A 21,650-nucleotide genomic window follows, 5' to 3' on the forward strand; every position below is an offset into this window, starting at 1 on the left:
AAAATATTTTCAACTTAACTAAACAAATTTAACTAACGATATTCAATTTAATCTTTAATAGAAAAAAAATATATATAGAAAAATGCATAACTAAATCGTTAAAGTTCAAGAGGATATACCGTAATTTCCGGAAGAAACGCCGCGGTGTTTATGTGTTTAAAACTTAAATTTTCAGCGGGTGTGGCGTTTCTACCCATGCGGCGTTTAGGTGCACTAAAAATAAAATATTTCCTATGATGATCATTGTACATAGTTTGGATGGCCTTGTCATTGTACATAGACTGGTGCTGTTTCCACACAAAAGACCACTCAGTTGCTTTTTGCGAACGTTATTTTGTTTACATTCTTTCTCTTGAATGGACCTACATGTCTTATTCACCCTAAACGAGATCTCAGAACAATAACATTCTTCCCCCTTTCAAATCAACATTCTCATCAGTTCGAATAGTCTCTCTCTCCTCTGCCATTCGATGAATCTTCCAGGACCCATCCTCTTCCCACCCTTGCCTTTTCTGCAATTTTTTTCAAAGGCGGACACGATTCCACCTGCCTCACAATAACGAACTGTAACGTATTTCCCCTTCAGCATGAATGGAATTTTCTTGGCATTCTGCCAGATACAAATCCCATCAGTTTGGGTACAAGTACTTGTTGGATAGTTTTTAAGTGAGAAGGGAGTGGAAAATTTTTGAAAACGTCCCTAAACGGCACAGAAGCTATACTGCTGGTTTTAAACTTAATGTAATTTCACGTGCTGAACAAATTGGAAATCGAGCAACAGCTCGAGAGTTTGAAGTGGACGACAGATGTATTCGACGTTAGAGAACTGAAAAAGAACTTCTTAAAAATATGCCACAACAGAAACGAGCCAAAAGAAGTGGTACTGTAAGGTGGCCAAATCTAGAGGACGACCTTGCAAACTGGATAAAGGAGCAACGAGGAAAGGGAATGGCAATTTCGACTGTAAAAATTCGCTTACAAGCAAAATTTATAGCAAAACAAATGAACATAAATGATTTCAAAGGAGGTGTAGCAGATTTATGAAAAAAAAAATATTTCTGTGCGTACTAGAACAACAGCCAGGCAACAATTACCAGTCACCTGGCAGGATAAAAAGTCATCTTTTCTAAAATATGTGACAGCTATTATTGACAAAAAAAAAACTTCTTCGGTCGCAGATAATAAATATGGATGAAACGCCGTTAGCTTTCGACTCTCCTGCAAACAGAACTGTTGATGAAACTGGTGCAAAAACTGTCTCTAGGTTTATGACGGGGCATGAAAGAACGTCATTTAGATGTGTGTTAGCTTGTGCCGCAAACGGTGACAAGCCGATGATCATTTTTAAACGAAAGACTATTCCCAAGGGAGATGGTATGTCATATATCAGGACTTAGGTTGAGTTTTTGCATTTATACAGCCCACACCGATGTCACGCGCAATTTAATCTATTGCGGCGTTTCTGTGTGATTTTAATTTTTTTCCCGCCATTTTTCTCGAGTGCTGCGTTTACGCTGATGCGGCCTTTCTTCCGGAAATTACGGTAGATGTTTATTAGTACGTTTTAAAGTCCCATTATCAGTTTTTAATTCGAATGATCGGACTTTACTATCACGTCTAGGAATATTTTTTATGATTCTACCAAGTTTCCATAACAATTTGTTTTTATTATCTCCTTCAACTAAAACAGCATCTCCTGTCTTTAGTTCTGGTTGAAGTTTCTGATTCTTCAAGAAATGGGCAGTTCTAAGATCTAATAAATATTGTAGCTTCCATTTGCACCACAACTCTTTTAACAGCAATTCTTGATAACGCTTTCTTTTTAAAAGCGTTTCTCTTGTCGTTTCACTACCGATGATTCTAGCAAAAGTCAAAGGATACTTCAAATCAGTTTGTCCAATGTTTAGGAAGTGCATTGGAGTTAACGGTTGTGGCTCATCTCTGAGGTCGTGAATTAAGAACTGACTCCACTTTGACAAGTAGTGTAGACATTTCTTCGAAAGTCAACAATGCTTTTCCTACGATTTTTCTTAAACATTCTTTAACAGATCTGGCAAGTCTCTCATAAAACCCTCCCCACCATGAGGCTCATTCGATTATAAATTTCCAATGGATTCTTTCTTTAGCAATGAAATTCTTGAATTTGTCATCTTTTGAAAAATTCTCAAGTTCTTTCTTTGTCCTCTTAAAGGTCTTGGCATTGACAGAGTAGATGATTATGCAGTTTCCTCTTCTGCTCAAAAATTCACGAAATGCAAGTAAAAAGGATTCTGTTGACATATCTGATAGAAGTTCTAAATGTACCGCTCTGGTCACTGAACAAATGAACAAAACAATATAGGATTTTCGAGTGTCTTTAAAATTCTTTACGTAAACTGGTCCGGCGAAATCAATTCCACAGACTGCAAATGGAGGTGATTCTTGGATTCTATCCTTTTTACTGTCATCTGGTCTGCTGATTTAGCTAAATATTTTTGGCAAATTATACAACCTTTTAATGCTTTTTTGACTAACTGTCATCCTTTAGGAATCCAGAAGCGTGATCTGACTTTAGCTAAAGTTGCAGCAATTCCTCCATGCATTATCTTCTCATGTTCTTTGCGTACAATTAGTATTGTCAATCGGGAATTTTTAGGTAGGATTATTGGATGTTTGTTATCTAGTGAGAAGTGAGAAAATTCCAATCTTTCTCTCAACCTCATGATTTTCTTTTCATCAATGAAAGGAAGAAAGTTGTACAAAGGAGAATTTTTTTTCAACCAAATTACCTTTTTTAAGGGATTTATGTTCTTCGGCAAAAACTTCTTTTGCTCTGACCTTATCCAGAAATTTTCTTCTTCTTGTAACTCTTCAGCTGTGAGAGTTCCTTGAATGTCGCTAGTTTTTCTTAATTTTCTAATAAAATGTGTTGTTCAAGCAGTGACTCTTAACACCTTCTCTAATTTGCTATATTTCGATATGTTGAAAGATCATATGTACTTTTTTCGATTGTACATTCAAGTTGATGTATATCACGGGATCCCTTTCAATATTCCAGTTTGTTTTCATCTATTGTTTCTTTAATATTTAATCTTGGCCAAAGTTCGTGAGGGAGTTGAAGCCACTGGGGACCTTGCGTCCAAATGGTCTTGTTTATTAACTTGGAAATCTTCGTTCCCCAAGATACGAGATCTGCAGGGTTGTCGACACCTGGGCAATAATGCCATCTTGAGGTGAACTCAATTTTTGTATTTCTTCAACACAATTCTTGACAAAGGGTTTGAAGGCTTCAGGTTGTTTTTGGATACAAAAATAAGTAATTGTTAAGTCTGTCCGAAAATAGCACGGAATTTTCAATTTCAGTGCTTTCATAATATTGCTGACTAACTTAACTGATAACAATGCCCCCATTAATTCTAACCTCGGTAAAGTAAGAAATTTTAATGGGGCTACCCTATTTTTAGAAGAGACAAAGGTCGTTTTGATTTCTTTACTTCCTGTCGTAGCTCTTCACACTTTCTCCATTCAGAGGACAAATCTTCAGGCAATGGTTCATCCCAATCTATTTGTGACGACCAAATCTTCTGTATTAAGCACTTTATTCTAACAGTGAAAGGTCCTAAAATTCCAATCAGATCGAATATCCAACCCAACACTTGTAGAAGAAATCGTTTTGTTTCTATTGGTTTAGATGTGAAAGACAATAAGTTCCGAACATCAAAATACAGTAAATCCTTTGAATTATCCCATGCCATACCTAAGACCTTGAATGGGAAATTTTCTCTATTAAAATCTTCAGGATTTTCATCTGGAACGATACTCTTGTGTTACTCACAATTCATATAGTTGTCTCGAGTTACTATGCCATTTTTCAAGCTGCATGTTTGCTTCCTTAAATATTTGGATCAATTCTAGACTTGTAGTTAATGCTTCAATGATCGTTAGTTGGCTTACAATCACATCATTAACATATACGTTCTCATTCAAAATGTGAACCATTGTAGGATAAAGTTTATTATATTTTTTCAGATGATGTTTGATGGTAGCGGCTAATAGAAATGGACTACTATTTATTCTGAATAAAACTCTAGTGAACCTATATATGTCAGGAGAAATGGTTTCATCATTAGGGAATTCGGAAAACAGAAACCTGGTTACGTCCCGATCTTTTTCATGTATGAGAATCTGTAAAAAGGCTTGTTTTATATCTGCGGTGAAGACTATTGGATTATACCGAAATCTTAACAATATTTCGAATATTTCAGGATATAAATTTGGCCCAACATGTAGACAGTCATTTAAAGAAATGGATCCTGGGGCATGCAATGATGCATCATAAACAATACGTAATTTACTTGTAGCTTGATCCTCGCGTATAACTTCCCTCTGTAGTAAGTAAAACACGACATCCTCTTCATTTGAAATTTCTGTAACTGGTTCGATAATATTTTGTTCTAACTGATCTTTTAATACGTTCCTGTATTTGGAAAATAGTTTAGGATTTTTTTTAAATCATTTTCTAAGTCGATAAAATCTTTCTTCCGCGATTTCCCTATTAATATTTAGATTTGATGTGTCATGTTTGCAAGGCAATCTAACTTTATAGCGAGAATTTTCATATGTTATATTTGATTCGAAATATTCGATGACTTCATTTTCAGTTGAATCGAAGTTTTCCCTCTTATCAATAAGTCTTGAGTTTTCCAAGTCCCAAAATTTTTTTATTTGTTTGGAAATTAAATCTTCCCCTACAGCTATATTGAAAGCTAAAGAGACATCATCATCACGTTTTCGTCCATGTAGGCACCAGCCGAAAATAGTTTCCACTGTAACAAGATTTTTGCTTAAGTATTTAACGTGTCCCATTACTATGTTGTAATAATAATCTGCACTAATCAGAATGGCATTGGGTTTTTTACAATCGGGAAAATCTGCGAGCATCAAATTTTTTAATTGTCTGTTTTGCTTAATTTCTTCTGATTTAGGAGGAGGAATATCTGTACCTGATATATGATCAGTTACTAATAATTCAACTTCTATTCTAGAATCGGGAGAACTTCTATGTTCTAAAGTTAATTTAGCTACGTCATAAATTTTTTGGATGGGTGAGCTGTTCCCAAAAGCGTAGACAGACAATTTTTCTTTTCTTATGACTTTAATCTGTGCGCTAACTCGCGAGCACAAAAACTTTTCATACTTCCGCTATCCAAGAGAAGTCTGGCAAACACCTTTTCCTTAGCTGTTTTAACTTTTATCGTGCAAGTCTGTAAAAGAATTGTGTTATTTACACCATGCGAAATGGCCGAAACAATTTCTTCTTTCTGTTCCTTAGTTTGTGTATCATTTCTCGAAATTGATATACCATCCTTTTTATCACTTAGTGTATTTATAACTATCGAACTGGATTTAAAACATATGGCATCTGAATGTTTACCTTTGCAAATTTTACAAACTTTAGTTTGACGTTGCCGGCATTGTGAGGTTTTGTGTTTAGGGGCAAGACAAAGGAAACACCGCGCTTGGTTCTTCAAAATATGTCTCTTCTCATTAACTGTAAAGCATAAACAGGACTCTGAGTCATGGTTTTGAAAACAAAAAATGCAGTTTCGATTTGATGATGCTGCAGCTGCCATAAATTCATGTGTGGTGACAGTTTGTTTATGTTTCGGCGTCGGTGGATATCTGTTAATACCTTTCATTTCCGGTTTTGACTTGTGTGGAAAGGATAACGAATTAATTTTTTCTTATGATTCTATTTCTAATCGGAGAAAGTCTAGAAATTTGTTTAAATCGTAGGTTGAAGGATTTCCAGTATTTGTACGATGAAATTCTAAAGTTACATCGTTCAAGACAATTTTCATCAAAATTGGAATAAATATGTTGGAATATGCTTCTGGTTTCACACCGAATGCTAAAAGGCTTCTGACTTGAACGTTAATTGTATCATAAAGTTTTCGCAATTTTGCCACTTTACTTGAACTTTGAACGGGATTTAAATTTAAGAGATTAGAAATGTGTGTGTTGATAATAAGGTCCCTTTGACTGAATCTATTTTTAAGAATGTCTATAGCAGAGTCATAATTAGCCTCTGAGATTGAGAAACCCTATATGGCTGATGCTGCATTTCCACATAAATAAGTTCTCAAATAATTAAATTTTTCGATCTTCGAAAGTGTAACATTGTCAGGAATAGTGACCTTGAATGAATAAAAAAAGTTCATCCAATCATTATAGTCTCCAGAAAATTTGTGAATTAACAGTTTGGGCAATTTCATGTTACTTTCAATCTGTCTTTCGGTTTCAACTTCTGTAGATGAATTATTTAAATTCGTGTTGATATTTTGAGTACAGTCAAAAGTCGTTAATTCGGACACCCATAATCCGGAATGATCTATAATCCGGACCTCAAAGCTAAAAACTTTCTGTGCATGCGCCGCGTTGGCACATGCGCACAGGTGTTTTACGCGTGCGCGTAAGACCTTGACTACTGCGCATATGCGTGTGCGCAAGTTCAGAATACGTTTTCGCCTGTGCGTTTAATGTATAACGGACGGTGTAAGCTAAAATTATCTAATTATCTATTTCAGTTAATGCTAATGATTGCGTTGTTCCTTAATCTTCGAATTGGATCCCGCTTATTATTTTTTGCAGACTGTAAGAGCAATTTTATAAAAGTAAACTTGAACTTTCGATTATGTCAAATAGAATTTCCGATGCTCGAACTTCCAAAGGATCTACAAAACGAAAGTATGTTTCGATGTCCAACAAACAAAAAGTGGAATTACTGCAAAAAATGGATAAAGACATGAAGAATGTGACAGAGAGCTTAGTGAAAACGAAAAAATTTCGATTGACAAGTTAGTCGGTATTCTCGGCACAGCAATTAACGGGACTTGAACAGCGGAACTTTGTAACTGAACAAGAAATTATGTCTTTTTATAGAATTAAAGAGAAAGTATTATCACATAAAATGAAGCAACTTAAACAACTTACATTGAGAGAAATGTTTAATAAAGTAAACAAATAAATATTAAGCTTTTTTTTGTAAATTTTGATACCCTTTAGATCATAATTGTTCTTTATTTCATAAATTACGGTTTCATATTTTTAATTTTAGAATTTCTGCATGCCATCTTACGAGATTTAAACTGATGATCTATAATCCGGAAAAATCGATAATCCGGAATCGCCGAAGTCCCGACGAGTCCGGATTAACGACTTTTGACTGTATTGTATTTCCTTAAATAACGATTGATTTTAGACTTCATTATTATTATTTTATCGTTATATTCCATATAAGTGTTAATATCTGAATCTAGTTTTGATTCATCTTCAATTAAATTTTGTATTTTTTCATTTAAATCATGTAATTCTGTTTCTTTACTATTTAACAATTCCAAACAATTTTCTAACTCTTCTTGTTTTTTTTCCTTTTAAATACTCATCTACATTTTTAATAATTTGAGTTACGGAAGCACGTATATGTGCTCAATTCTTATTTAGTGTCTTCTGTTCCATTTTAATAAATTATCAGAGGTGAGTAGTCTTCACTTACAAAGCTAATTCAAAAGGCGAAAAACACAAAATTTCAAATTAATCAGATTCTTTCCCATAGCGGATGCACCATTTGTAATGAAAATTCTAGATTAAATTCGAATCATTCATAATCCAAAATGAGATGCATGCATGGCCTGGAGGGTTTTCCATAAATTTTAATTAAACTTAATATTTACAGTCATGACCTGTTGGCCAGAGTTCCTTTAAGCTAAAGAATTGCTTTTCATTTAATCACTTCAATATATTTGTTGGAGTTCATCATTCCATCATTTGGCAATAGTGATGCTGGCCCATGAACAGAAGCACCTCCAAAATATTTTCTTATACACTGGTCAATATGTTTAGGAGACATTTTTCTCACTGTGTGATTTCATGGCATAGCAAGACCTCTGACCTTGCACAAATCTGAAAATAAAGATCATCTGAAAGTAAAACATTTTCTCATTGTTTTTCACTCCGTTTTCATATTTTCTTACCCACAATAGTCTCTTTTTCATCATCAGCTTAGTTAGAATTTTTTTCTTTTCTTAAATAAGTATGGACAGCTTTACAATCAGTTTCTAGTAGCTTGTGATGAACAGTGGAGACACAAACATGAATACCTGACTCTGCTAAATCTGTTTAGAAGTCAAAACTTGTCAACATAGGATTTTGTTGGATTTTCTCTTAGTAAAAATAGAATCATCACTGACACTAGTTTTTTTACATTCTCCCACACTTTTCTTTCTATGGGAGTGATAAACTGCCTATCTTGTTAAACCATCCAATATTTTATTAGCCAGACTTACATTACACACTTTAGCAACCTCCTTCTGTGTCATAGAAGAGTGTTTACTTAATGTCACTATCTTACGTTTTTCTCTGGAGTGAGGTCTATCATTTAAAATTTACAGAAAAATTATCTCAAGAGAACAACACTGAATCACTTAAAAGTAATACAGTACAAAACAGTAAATAGGTAAACATAATCACAGTTAAATATCAGGTGTAAATTAGGCCTGTGAAACTCAGGAAATCAAATTATGGGAATATTTCTTCTTTTTCACATTAATTTACACACCACTCTATGTGTGTGGGGGGTGTAGATATTCGTATGGAAATTAAAAAAGGATACCATGATAGAAGACAGTTTTAAATGGAAATAGAGTGAATGATAATGGTAATCCAATTCAGTATCAGATAACAGGATTAAAGAAGTTTAAAAAATTTTAAACAAAAATTATAGGTTAAATAGCCATACAGATTGGGGGTCTCATTTTCTGAAACAGTATGATGTTAGCCTAGATGTACTATTATTAGAATAGGATAGGTGTGTTAGCATAGGATTCCCATACTATTGGATCCGGGTTCAAATTTTGAGCAGGGCATAAACATTTGTGATTCTAATATCTTTGCAGAGTGGGGCATTTAAAACCTGAAAAGATTATATGAAATGTTGTGAAACCTTCCTTGCATTTATTTTGATTTTATACATGCTTCATTAGAGTTCATAATTTTATGATAATTGCATAATTTCAGGGCATCCTGTGTATCATTTATTATATAAAAAGATTTTAAAAAATACATTAAGATTTAAAGTTATTCAGATGTTTCAAACTTCAAACATAATTCAGTCAGCATCCATAGTACTGTGTAACAAATGTTGTAAAGGGTGTAGTTCTATCATGTACTGCATTTTTGTATTTTGTATTACAACACACTAGTCTCTTAATACTACATATTATAATATTATTGAAAACACAATAATTACAACACAATACTATCTTAATAATGAAACAAAAAAGGAAAATCCTGCTTACAAACATGTGGTGAAGTTTTAATATAAAATGTACACCTTTCATTTCATGATACTTGTGCAGAATTTTAAACCTTACATTACTCAGGGTTAGTAAGTATTTTTGATTACATAGGGAAGGAACTGTATCTTGTTCATTCAATTCTTTTATTTGATCCTAACTGTTTTAAAACTTTCATTGTCTCATGAAACTTTCAAATTTTTTATGGTTTGCCTCATAATGAGGCAGACCATGAAAAATTTGGGGTCAGTGCTAATAGTATATTATTAAGGGAAAGTATTGCTTTTAAGGAAGAGTTACAAAATTTTTTTAATGTTATAGAATATTGCATAGAATATTATTTAATTACATGGCGTGTTGCTGAAAATGTCATAGAGTACTTTGTGTAATACCACTTAATTGTCCTTCAGACACTATTAAGACTGCCAGCTCTATCTGTGGAAATGTGACAGTCTTGTAAAGGTTTTAAATAAACCTTTTTGTTAAAGCTTGAATGTAACAGAAGGTACAGTTTATGCCTATAATCAAACTCTACGACTTGGAGGTATTAAATAGGAAACTGAAAATACAGTCTGAAATGGATTCGTAGTCTGGGACTACCCAGATTTTCTTAATTAAGCTGAAAAACTAGTAATGGTATGATCTAGCAAAATGGCTAATTCCAATAATAAATACACTAACTGGCAGAACTAATGAGAGAAAACAAAGATGTTAGTGTCTGCTAAAAGCTCTTTCTCTAAAATATTCAAAACCCTTGCCTTAAATACTCTTTATTATTTCCATTTTGGTGAGGGCTAATGTAAAGAAGTTCTAGTGAAGATCCAAATTATAAAAATAGGCTAATTAACATAAAATATCTTAAGTTGTAAAATCCATTTCTGTGTTACTAGAATGTAAGTACTTACTAAGGTGTGTTGAAATGCAGTGAAACTATATTTTATGAGTATAATTTGTCATCCAAATGTTCATAAATCAAAACTATTTTTCCCACAGAAATTTAAAATTAAATCCACTTGTGGGCAACAAATTATTGCTTGTTTACGCTTTACAACAGTTCCTCTTCCCCCCCCCAAAAAAAATAAGGTAAATCCGATGTTAAGCAGGTAAAATAAGACAAAAATTTTATTTTATTTTATTCTACTGTATCAAGGAGAGCAGATAACATAGATGGAAAGGGGCGAAGAGGAAATGTTATTGTTTGCATGAAGAGTTCCCTTCTGTAAAAACTGCCTTTCTAGGGTATTTTTAACCTCCTAGCACTCCTAATAAGACACTGTCTGTTAAAGATTCATTGAGCCTCTGTTTTACTCAAAATTTGTCCATTGTGATTTGTTGTTGTCTATGTTTTAAAATGTTTCTAAAATGAGAGATGGCTCTGAAACTGCTTATACCTTACTACTGTTTTATCAAGCTGATAATGCTACATGAAAATGTTCCATTTTGCATAAATAGATCGTTTTACCTTCCTTCCTCCTCTTCCTTCCTTTTCTCAACTCAGAATTTAGTCCAACATTTAGTCCAGAATCACTTTTTGTTGCTGCCTCTGAAGTTCTTTTTTCTTGAAATGATTTTTATAATTTTTCGGTAACTCCTTCACTTTACCATAGACTTCCAAGTTCATGGCTTTTCCTAGAGAAACAAAGTGACAAGCAGCAAAGTAAAAAAATTCCTCAATGTGAAAGAAACACAATTGAGTCCTAATTTCTTCTAGGTTGAATTTATGGTTCTGTAAATCATTTGCTGCCTGCCTTTGTTAGTGTGAGTTAAGTGATCAAAACATAAAAATAAGGTTTCTAAAAGTCTCTAATTGTTAATTGTATGTTAGAGGTTATCTCAAAGCATCTTTGAAAATCATTTGTTGCTGATTTGAGTGTTTACGATCTGAGGCTTTTTTCCCCAAATAGTATGTTCATGAACGAATTTTCATGATGTGAGATGTTCATGATTCATGGTCTAGGGCATATTTCTCTTCATTAAAATATATATATAATATAGTTAGATAATACAGTCAAAAGTCTTTAATCCAGACTCGTCGGGACTTCGGTGATTCCTGATTATCGATTTTTCCGGATTATAGATCATCAGTTTAAATCTGGTAAGATGGCATGCAGAAATTATAAAATTAAAAATATGAAACCGTAATTTGTAAAATAATGAGCAATTATGATCTAAAGGGTATCAAAATTTACCAAAAAAGAAGCCTAATATTTATTTGTTTACTTTATTAAACATTTCTTTCAACGCGCGGATGCGTAAAGCATACCTTACGCATAGCCGAAATTAGAAAATTGCAACCAGAAAACTATTTGATTTGTATTCGTGGTATTTATAATGACGAGGAATTTGATTTAAATCATATCAAAGACAGAGTACATCGAAATTAAATACTACATTTAGTAAGGAATTATAAGCCGAATAAAATAAAAACATCTGCTCTGAAGATAACGATAGTGTTGACAAATCAACTTCCAGTTCGTTGCGCGCCGCGACGTCCCCCCCCCCGGCGCAGAGCAGCCTGAAATTGATAAACAGATTTCGGAACGGTTAGATAAACAAAGAATATGCCTTTATCCATTTTTTTTTTGTATCAATTCGTTTTTTGTTTGATGGACATCGAAACATACTTTTGTTTTCTAGATCCTTTGGGAGCTCCAGCATCGGAAATTCTATTTGACATAATCGAAAGTTCAAGCTTACTTTTAGAAAATTGCTCTTAAGATCTGCAAAAAATAATAAGCCGGATCCAATTCGAAGATTAAGGAACAACGCAATCATCAACATTAACTGAAATAGATAATTAGATAATTTTAGCTTATACCGTCCGTTATACATTAAACGCACACGCGAAAACGTATTCTGCACTTGTGCAGACGCACATGCGCAGTCGTAAATGTCTTGGGCGCACGAGTAAAACGCCTGTGGGCATGCGTCAATGCGGCGCATGCGCAGAAAGATTTTAGCTTTGAGGTCCGGATTATAGATCATTCCGGATTATGGGTGTCCGAATTAACGACTTTTGACTGTATTTGTTTACTTTATTAAACATTTCTTTTAATGCGTGCATGCGTAAAGCATACATTACGCTTAGTCGAAATTAGAAAATTGCAACCAGAAAACTATTTGATGCGTATTCGGGATATTTATAATGACGAGGAATTTGATTTAAATCATATCAAAGACAGAGTACATCAAGATGAAATACTACATTTAGTAAGGGATTATAATCTGAATAAAATAAAAACATCTGCCCTGAAGATAACGATAGTGCTGACAGATCAACTTCCAGTTCATTGCCTGCCGCGACGTTCCCCCCGCAGAGCAGCGGGAAATTGATAAACAGATTTCGGAATGGTTAGAGAAACAAAGGATATGCCTTTATCCATTTTTTGCAGTAATTCCACTTTTTGTTTGATGGACATCGAAACATGCTTTCGCTTTGTAGATCCTTTGGCAGTATCCAGCATTAGAAATTCTATTTGACATAATCGAAAGTTTAAGCTTACTTTTATAAAATTGCTCTAACAGTCTGCAACAAATAATAAGCCGGATCCAATTCGAAGATTCAGGAACAGCGCAATCAGCAACATTAACTGAAATAGATAATTAGATAATTTTAGCTTAGCTTATACTGTCCGTTACACATTAAACATGCATGTGTACACGCATATGTGCATGCGTAAAGGTATTACGCGCATGTGTAAACGTATATGCTCATGCGTTGACGAATGAATTAATTTATATTAATTGCATAATAATAATAAGTAAGTAATGTTGATTTAATAATTTATTGATTAATTAATATTAATAAATTAATGTTAATTTAATAATATGTTAATAATTGTAATATTTATTTAATATCCAGTCATATGTGAAAGGCATTATATTTAAATTTCATCTTAAGATTGGTAATAATAATCAAAGTAGCTAATATAATTCTGAAAATTTCTAATTTGGCAGCATATCTATTATAATTCTCTTTCAGAATAAACATTGATTAAACAATAATTCTTTTGAAAGAGATTATTTTAATAATGAAAAGAGATTTAACTTGATGTCTGCATGTTGCAAAAAATTAAGAGGATTATATGTTTATTGTTGCTGTTGAATTCATTACTGTCAAAGGACTATTGTGTGTGTGTGTGAGTATATGTGTATCAATATTGTATGTATGACAAGTAACTTTCAGTAGGTTTTAAATTTTTTCATTATGCTGACTGAAGAAGGATTTTCATAAAATTCAAGAAATAATGCTTGTTTTCTTTACTAGGGTGCTAAAGAATTTATAGTTCCAACTAAATTTCCTGGAAATGTCTATGCTCTGACACAGAGTCCTCAACAGGTAAATCATATTTATGTATGGAGAAATGGAAAGCCACATATTAAAAATTTTATCCAACTGTTAAGATGTTGTTTTTGTAAGAAATGTTCAAAAAGTTGTAACTTTTTTTATATATTTCTGCGGAGCATCATTTTTCTTATTTCTTCTTTATTCTTAACAATGTGTATAAAATTACACTTTCAACATTGAAAATGCAACACCAAGAAGGAGTGACCAAAAAATGATGAAATTCAGCAGATTAGAGAAAGACAGCAATGAACAATAAGTGATTCTTATTTCAAAATGATATGCATAATACAGAACAAGAACAGCATCATCTCAGTAGGTTGTAGGACCACCTTGGACAGGAAAACACCAATCAACAGGTCTAGGTGCAGAGTCAGTGAGACTACAGATGGTGTCCTTAAGAACTGCTCTCCATTCCATCAACCATTTTCCACAGTTTGTCTTCTGAAAGTGGCAATAGCAGGGGTCTGTAAATGGCATCCAATCGCATCCCAAATGTGTTCGATTGCTGAGAGATCATAAAAGAACAGTGGCCAGGTAAGCATCTGTAAATCTTGCACAATACATTGGCTTATGCAAGCAGTGCGTGGTTGGGCTTTATCCTGCTGATAAAGGGCACTGGGTACTCCCTGAAGGTAGGAGAGTATCACTGGCCATAGCACATCGTCCACATATCGTTGGGCCATCACAGACCCTTGAATACAAACTAGAGGTGACCTGGAATCATATGCAAATGTGCCCAAACCATGATGTCGTGTGGTGAGGTGTTCCACAATTGCTGCTGAACTGGATCTGTCTCCACATCGGAGGCACACTCATATGTGGTGACTATCATTGCCGAAATAGAAGCGTGACTCATCACAGAACATGTAATGCCATGCCACATTGCTCGAGCCCAGCACCATTGCAGATGTTGGTGTTTATGGCAGTCTTCTTAATAGCCACCAGCCATCAATCAACAGCAAATTGTGCTGGTCAATATAGGAACATCCAGGGTGTCTTGAATATGCTGCAGAAAGGAGATAGAAGTGGCTTGCAGGTGCGCCACTACTTATCAGTGAATGCATCGATCTATACATGCTGACGTCACTCTGGCTGTACTGGCTCCTCTCAAACTTGCCACATTTCCTTGTTGCAACCATTGTCGCCATAGCAGGTGCACTGTGGATGCTTCCAGGTATGTGTCAGCTGAGATTTGGCTTATGATCAAACCTATCCATCTCAGTCTGATCACCATGCCCCTTGTAAAATCATCTGTCTGCTGGAACTGCCTCCGTTGATGATGGCTTTGCATTTTCTGCTACTATATGGTCCACTGAGACAAGGACAAATTTTCTACGATGATTTCCCTAGCAGAAATAATGGCATGAAAATTGAACATTCTGCAGGTTCGTTCCATTACATCTTCTTCAACATGTGCTGAAGAGCTGCACATTTCACATCATTCACATAACTCGGTAATGTGCATCTATCCTGAAATTTGTATAATTTTTGGGACACTCCTTCTTGGTGTTGCAATTTCAATGCCGGGTATTGCATTTAAATGTTCTGTGTGTTATGTTTATATAGTCTTAACATTTTAATAATTACATTAACTAATAAAATAGTTTTCTGAAGAAGCAGTGCAAAGTTGTTAATGGTCTGCAAAGAGTGAAGTTGAATATGATGTTATGATATGGTAGGTATAAGGAAGGGATAACTAAAGCTCTAATTGCTTTAGTGTAATATTGTTTATAATGCAACTTACTCTAACTTCTTCCATACCACCTGTAGTACCTTCTATCTTTTCATTACACTTGGCTAAGACAGTGACATCTGCTTTTATCATTCCAACATCATCAACATTGTTTGTAATGATCCCATGCCTGATTATCATGTTTGACTGCTATTTGGCATCTGCTTATATTCAGTGATGAATTCTACTTCATTATTGAGGCCAAAGGTCATCACAATCAAGTAAAGAGGAAGTTGGACCAGCACTGTCAAAGATAACAGAATCCTACCAGAGTATGTCCTTTCTCTAGTTTATAGAGGTACACGGCTAATACTCCAGGTGTAATGCTATCTCATGATAGCAGGCTTCCCTTACTGGTCATGCAAACAACTCTAAAATGTAATACTGAGCAGTATATTACTAAGATACTGTAACCAATTACATTATTATTCATGACATATTACTTTGGGATCACTTTTCAAGAAGCTTTGTTCTTTTAGCTTCATTTGGCTGATGCATCTCTGGAGTGTCTCTATGCTATTTTAACCTTCCAGCATACGCGCTTTTCACAAAGTTTACGACAAATTCGAGACTTTTCGCAAATCGCAGCTGAGATGTCTGAATGTCGTTTCCTCCTTTCAACACTTCCCCACATCATGGAATGTGCCAACAGGAAGTCATATGACTTTTTTGTTTTTTTTACTGGGCTTTTGCACTACGTGGCACCTTCATCGTAAAAGTTACGACACGCATGTGGTCGCGAGTGAAATTTGGAAAATGCTTTTTTTGTCAAATATTTTGTAATTTTGTGTTATAAATTGATGTGTATTATTTTAATTTTTATAAATTCAGCTATAATTTTATATCGGTTTTCATGGCAAAAAATTATGTGCAACCAGCTGATTTTGCTCGCATTCTTCAAGAATTATCTGATGAAGAAAAAAAAGACAAAAAAAAAAAAAAAAATTTGGATGTGAGAATAGTAGCAATCTGAGTGAGGAAAATATAGAGATAAATAATATCAGCACTGAATCTGAACAATAAATTTCAAATGATGATAGTAATAATGATATAAAAAAAGGAATGATGATGATATATTCTATGTTAGTAAGGATAAATCTTCTAAGTGGCAGAAACAGAAGTATGCAAACTGCTCAAAGACGAATAAGATGAATATTGTGAGTGTTACCTGGCCTAAAACACCATGCTAAGTATATAAAGGGTGAAATGGAAACATTTTTTAAAATACTTGATATAAATATGTTTGATGAAATTGTGGAATGCACAAATAAATACATAAGTTTACTAAAAGGCAAAAAACTCAAGAGATAGAGACTGCACTGTTACCTGAGTGAAAATGATGGCATACTTTAGATTGTTATATATCAGGGGAATAAAAAATCTGATGTGTACACCACATAACTTCCTTGTACGGAATATTAAATTATACACATTTTTTCTTGCATTTCATTTAAACTTATTGGATTGAATTAAATCTATTTCGCCGACAGCGCATAAACCACAATAGAATAAATGCATTCTTTAAAATTCACTTTGTTTACCATACCATTTCGCGATTACAATACTTCCTTTTTACTTCGTACAAGGAAGTAAAAAAGGAACCATGTAAATGCAAAAGACTTATTCTCAAGTAATGAGCTGTGATGAGCTGCAAGAGATTTTTATTTCAGACAAGCTGTCTTCGATTCAATGATAAATCAACAGTGTAGGACAGATAAATATTCAAACTAGCTTAGATTTTAAAATATAGTTATTAAAAAATAAATTTTTAAATTTCTATATAAAAATACTTCATTGCTTTTCCACCTGACTAACATAAGCATTTAAAAATAATTTACTATTATTTGAATGTGATATTATTTGTATTTTGCAATAATAAGGTTAATATTTTATGTTTTAACAAATTGATTATCAATATTCACTTATTTCTGTCATTTTTCGTGCCCAAAACGGTAAAATAACAGATGTCATAAAATATATGATGCGCACATGCTGGAAGGTTAACTATTTCTTGGCCAGCAAGGTTAACAGATATTTTGCCTGTTGAACATATGTATAGAACATGTTAAGCCATTAGATGCTCAGGATATTAAAGAACATCTGGTAAAACCTATTTATATAGCATGCATCAAAGCTGAGGGGGGAAACAGCTTAGTAATTGTAGCATTAAGATGTTAACTATCCTGGGGCCTTGAAATTGTAATTATTTCCTTGCCTGTGAATGTAGTTTCATTAAAAGTGGAAATTTCTATCGTGATATTTTTCCTTCTTCATAGGACTGTACTAAAAGTTAAATATGTGCTAAGAAAAAGATGAAGTGAAAATTTAAAAAAAAAAAAAAAAAAAAAAGTTATGCCCCAAAATTTGTTTAGTTAACATACAAGAGGGAAGATGTAAAGCATAGTCTGCATAACTGAATATTTGATGGCTCATCATTTTAGTCATAAAATTTCATTTTTTAAGTTCTAATGCATGTAACATTTCTTTAGTGAAAGATTTTTTAAATAAAATTTATGAATAAATGAACATATTATTCTTTAATGAAATTGAAAGAGATTATCTTTTTTTTTTTTTTTTTTTTTCCAAAAGTGATGATATGTTTTTGCTACTTACAAAATATAATATATGAGATTAAATTTTATGTTATAAGATGGTTTTAAACTGATATGGAATTAATTTTTCTACATATGTATAATAAATGTATATAAGTGCCTAAAAACATTCTGATATGTTAGTTTTGGATTTAACTATTTTGATGCCAATTTTGAGGCATTTAATTTGTTTTGAATCTTGAATCTTGGACTGACTGTTGTTTCATAAAAATTGGTATGAAATTTAAAATATTGTCTTATATAGTTCAAGCAAATGTTGATGGTTGGAGGACTGGATAGATACTTCCAAATTGCTCGCTGTTACAGAAATGAAGGAACTAAAGTTGATCGACAGCCAGAATTTACACAAGTATGTTTTTTGTTTGTGTATTTTTTTTGAAGTGTTTAATTTTTCAGTTTATTAACTATTGCAATGTTTGAAAAAGTTTCAAGATTTCTGCTGCTAGAAAGTATGAAAAGTAAGTAATTATAGTTATTATATGTTTTCTTCAAAACCCATGTAGAGCTTCTTGTATTTCTGAAGATCCTTTCAACAGTTCTAGAAAATATTTGCTGGTATTTAAGCAAATTACTTTGTCATAACTGCTTGGCCAATTGGTACTGTATGTGTGAGTCTCTTTCATCCTTGGAAAAAAGGAAATATTCACAGGGCAGTAGATTTGAGAAAAAAGAAGACTGTGGCAACTCAATTATCTGATGGTTTGCCAGGAGTTATTAAAGCCTCATAGTGATACAGTCAAAAGCCTTTAATCCGGACTCTTCGCGACTTCCGGATTATCGGTTTTTCCTGATTATAGATCATCAGTTTAAATTTGGTAAGATGGCATGCAGAAATTATAAAATTAAAAATATGAAACCATAATTTATGAAATAAAGAGCAATTATCATTTAAAGGGTATCTAAATTTACAAAAAAAGCTTAATATTTATTTATTTACTTTATTAAACATTTCTTTCAATGCGTGCATGCATAAAGCATACATTACACATAGTCAAAATTAGAAAATTGCAACCAGAAAACTATTTGATGTGTATTCGTGATATTTATAATGACGAGGAATTTGATTTAAATCATATCAAAGACGGAGTACATCGAGATGAAATACTACATTTAGTAAGGAATTATAAGCCGAATAAAATATAAACATCTGCCCTGAAGATAAGGATAGTGCTGAGTTCGTAATGGTTAGAGAGTCAAAGGATATACCTTTATCCATTTTTCACAGCAATTCCACTTTTTGTTTGATAGACATCGAAACATGCTTTCACTTTGTAGATCCTTTAGCAGTATCCAGCATCGGAAATTCTATTTGACATAATAGAAAGTTCAAGCTTACTTTTATAAAATTGCTCTAACAGTCTGCAAAAAATAATAAGCCGGATCCAATTCGAAGATTAAGGAACAATGCAATCTGCAACATTAACTGAAATAGATAGATAATTTTAGCTTAGGTTATACCGTCCGTTACACATGAAATGCGCATGCGTAAAGGTATTACGCACATGCGTTGACGCATGCGCAGAAAGTTTGTACCTTTTGTTGTAAAACATTTTATAGCCTCAAAATTTCGCAACAAATTAATAAAAATAGAGAGCAAAATGATTCTTCTTACCTTGTATCCAGTGCCATTACAAGCGAGATCATATCTAATTAACTTGTAATCCAAAATAGGTGTAGACGGAAATTGTAAGATAACAAAACACATTCTTTATTAATACATGAAAATAGATTAAAAAATTTGTTAGTATTCCAAATATATACATTGAAAAAGAAGTTGTATTATAGAGAGTGTCATATCACTGTCCTTTCCTGAAGGAGTGAGAAAAGTAAGTTTGAAGAATAAGTGTGTTACACAATTAACTCTTTTTCAGGGTTTCCAGTTCATACAGTTTATTGCGCTATTGGCGACAGTCCATCACTATATGCATACCAACACCCCTACTTGATGGGCAGGATCGCCATTTGCAGCGATTCTCGAAGTTTCTCGAACACAGGTTTGCCTAGTGGTTTGGTGAGTAGATCCGCAATCACATCGGAGCTTCTGCAGTAGTCTAGGCTCAGGATCCGGTTTTGTTGAAGTTCACGCAAGTAGTAGTGCTTTGTTCTGGAGCTATTTTTCTCTGTTTGTGATAGTTTGATGAATGACTTGTTAACTTCATAGAGAGTAATCGGTAGATTTTGCTTTAGTCCTAGATCTTTAAGCAAATTTAACAGCCATTGTGCTTCTTTTGCTGTATTAGCTGCTGCAATATATTCTGCTTCAGTTGAAGATAGTGCAATGCAGTTTTGACGTTTGCTGTTCCATGAAATGCAGTTATTTCCTAGTTTGAATATGTATCCGCTAATGGATTTTTTTTGTTGTTCTGTCATTTGCCCAATCTGCATCTGAATATGCAGTTAGTATAGGTTCTTGAATTTTGTTAAAGACCAACTTAAAGTCTTTAGTTGTGTGCAAGTATCGAATGACTTTCTTGACAGCATTCCAATCTGTTTTCTGAGGTTTTTCGTTTCTTCTACTCAGTAGATTAACTGCACATACTATATCTGATCTGCTGATTGTTGCAATACAGTCAAAAGTCATTAATTCGGACACCTATAATCCGGACCTCAAAGCTACAAACTTTCTGCGCATGCATCACGTTGACGCATGCGCGTAAGACCTTTACGGCTGCGAATATGCTTGTGCGCGAGCGCAAAATACGTTTACGAGTGCACGTTTAATGTATAACGGACGGTAGGACGGTATAAGCTAAGCTAAAATTATCTAATTCAATTAATGTTGCAGATTGCGTTGTTCCTTAATCTTCGAATTAGATCTGGCTTGTTATTTTTTGCAGACCTTTAGAGCAATTTTATAAAAGTAAGCTTGAACTTTCGATTATGTCAAATAGAATTTCTGATATATATTTATTAATATGTAAAGTATCTACAAAGCGAAAGTATGTTTCGAAGTTCATTAAAAAAAAAGTGGAATTGCTGCAAAAAATGGATAAAGGCATATCCTTTGTCTATCTAAACTTTAACGTTTGTTTATCTAAACTTCGTTTATCTTTAACGCCGCGGCGCGCAATGAATTGGATGTTGATCTGTCAACACTATTCTTATCTTCAGGGCAGATGTTTTTATTTTATTTGGCTTATAATTCCTTACTAAATGTAGTACTTCATCTCGATGTATTCCGTCTTTGATATGATTTAAATCAAATTCCTCGTCATTATAATTCGCTTCCGATAGCGAAGAAAGTGACAGAGATTATTGAAAACAAAAAAACTTCGATTGACAAATTAGTCGGTAGACACAGCAATTATAGGACTTGAACAGTGGAACTTTGTAACTGAACAAGAAATTATGTCTGTTTATAGAATTAAAGAGAATGTATTATCACATAAAAAACGAAGCAACTTAAACAACTTACATTGAAAGAAATGTTTAATAAAGTAAACAAATAAATATTAAGCTGCTTTTTTTTTTTTTTTTTTTTTTTTTTTTGTAAATTTTGATACCCTTTAGATCATAATTGTTCTTTAGTTCATAAATTACGGTTTCATATTTTTAATTTTGTAATTTCTGCATGCTATCTTACCAGATTTAAACTGATGATCTATAATCCGGAATCGCCGAAGTCC

The 21,650-nt window shown here is 33.4% G+C and overlaps 1 protein-coding gene across 3 annotated transcripts in view; it reads left to right on the top strand.

Annotated features, from left to right (window-relative positions):
- AspRS-m (aspartyl-tRNA synthetase, mitochondrial) overlaps window positions 1–21,650 on the top strand; it is a 141,842-nt gene that overhangs the window by 33,554 nt on the left and 86,638 nt on the right. For all 3 annotated transcript variants that reach the window (XM_035369315.2, XM_085818214.1, XM_035369314.2), the window contains exons 7-8: window positions 13,600–13,671; window positions 18,269–18,373. In XM_035369315.2, the coding sequence (XP_035225206.2) occupies window positions 13,600–13,671; window positions 18,269–18,373 (177 nt within the window). The remainder of the gene's footprint in view (window positions 1–13,599; window positions 13,672–18,268; window positions 18,374–21,650) is intronic.

Source organism: Stegodyphus dumicola, chromosome 1 (genome assembly GCF_044657685.1).
Source record: "Stegodyphus dumicola isolate Sdum_Otavi_A_Nest chromosome 1, ASM4465768v1".
Classification (NCBI taxonomy): domain Eukaryota; kingdom Metazoa; phylum Arthropoda; class Arachnida; order Araneae; family Eresidae; genus Stegodyphus; species Stegodyphus dumicola.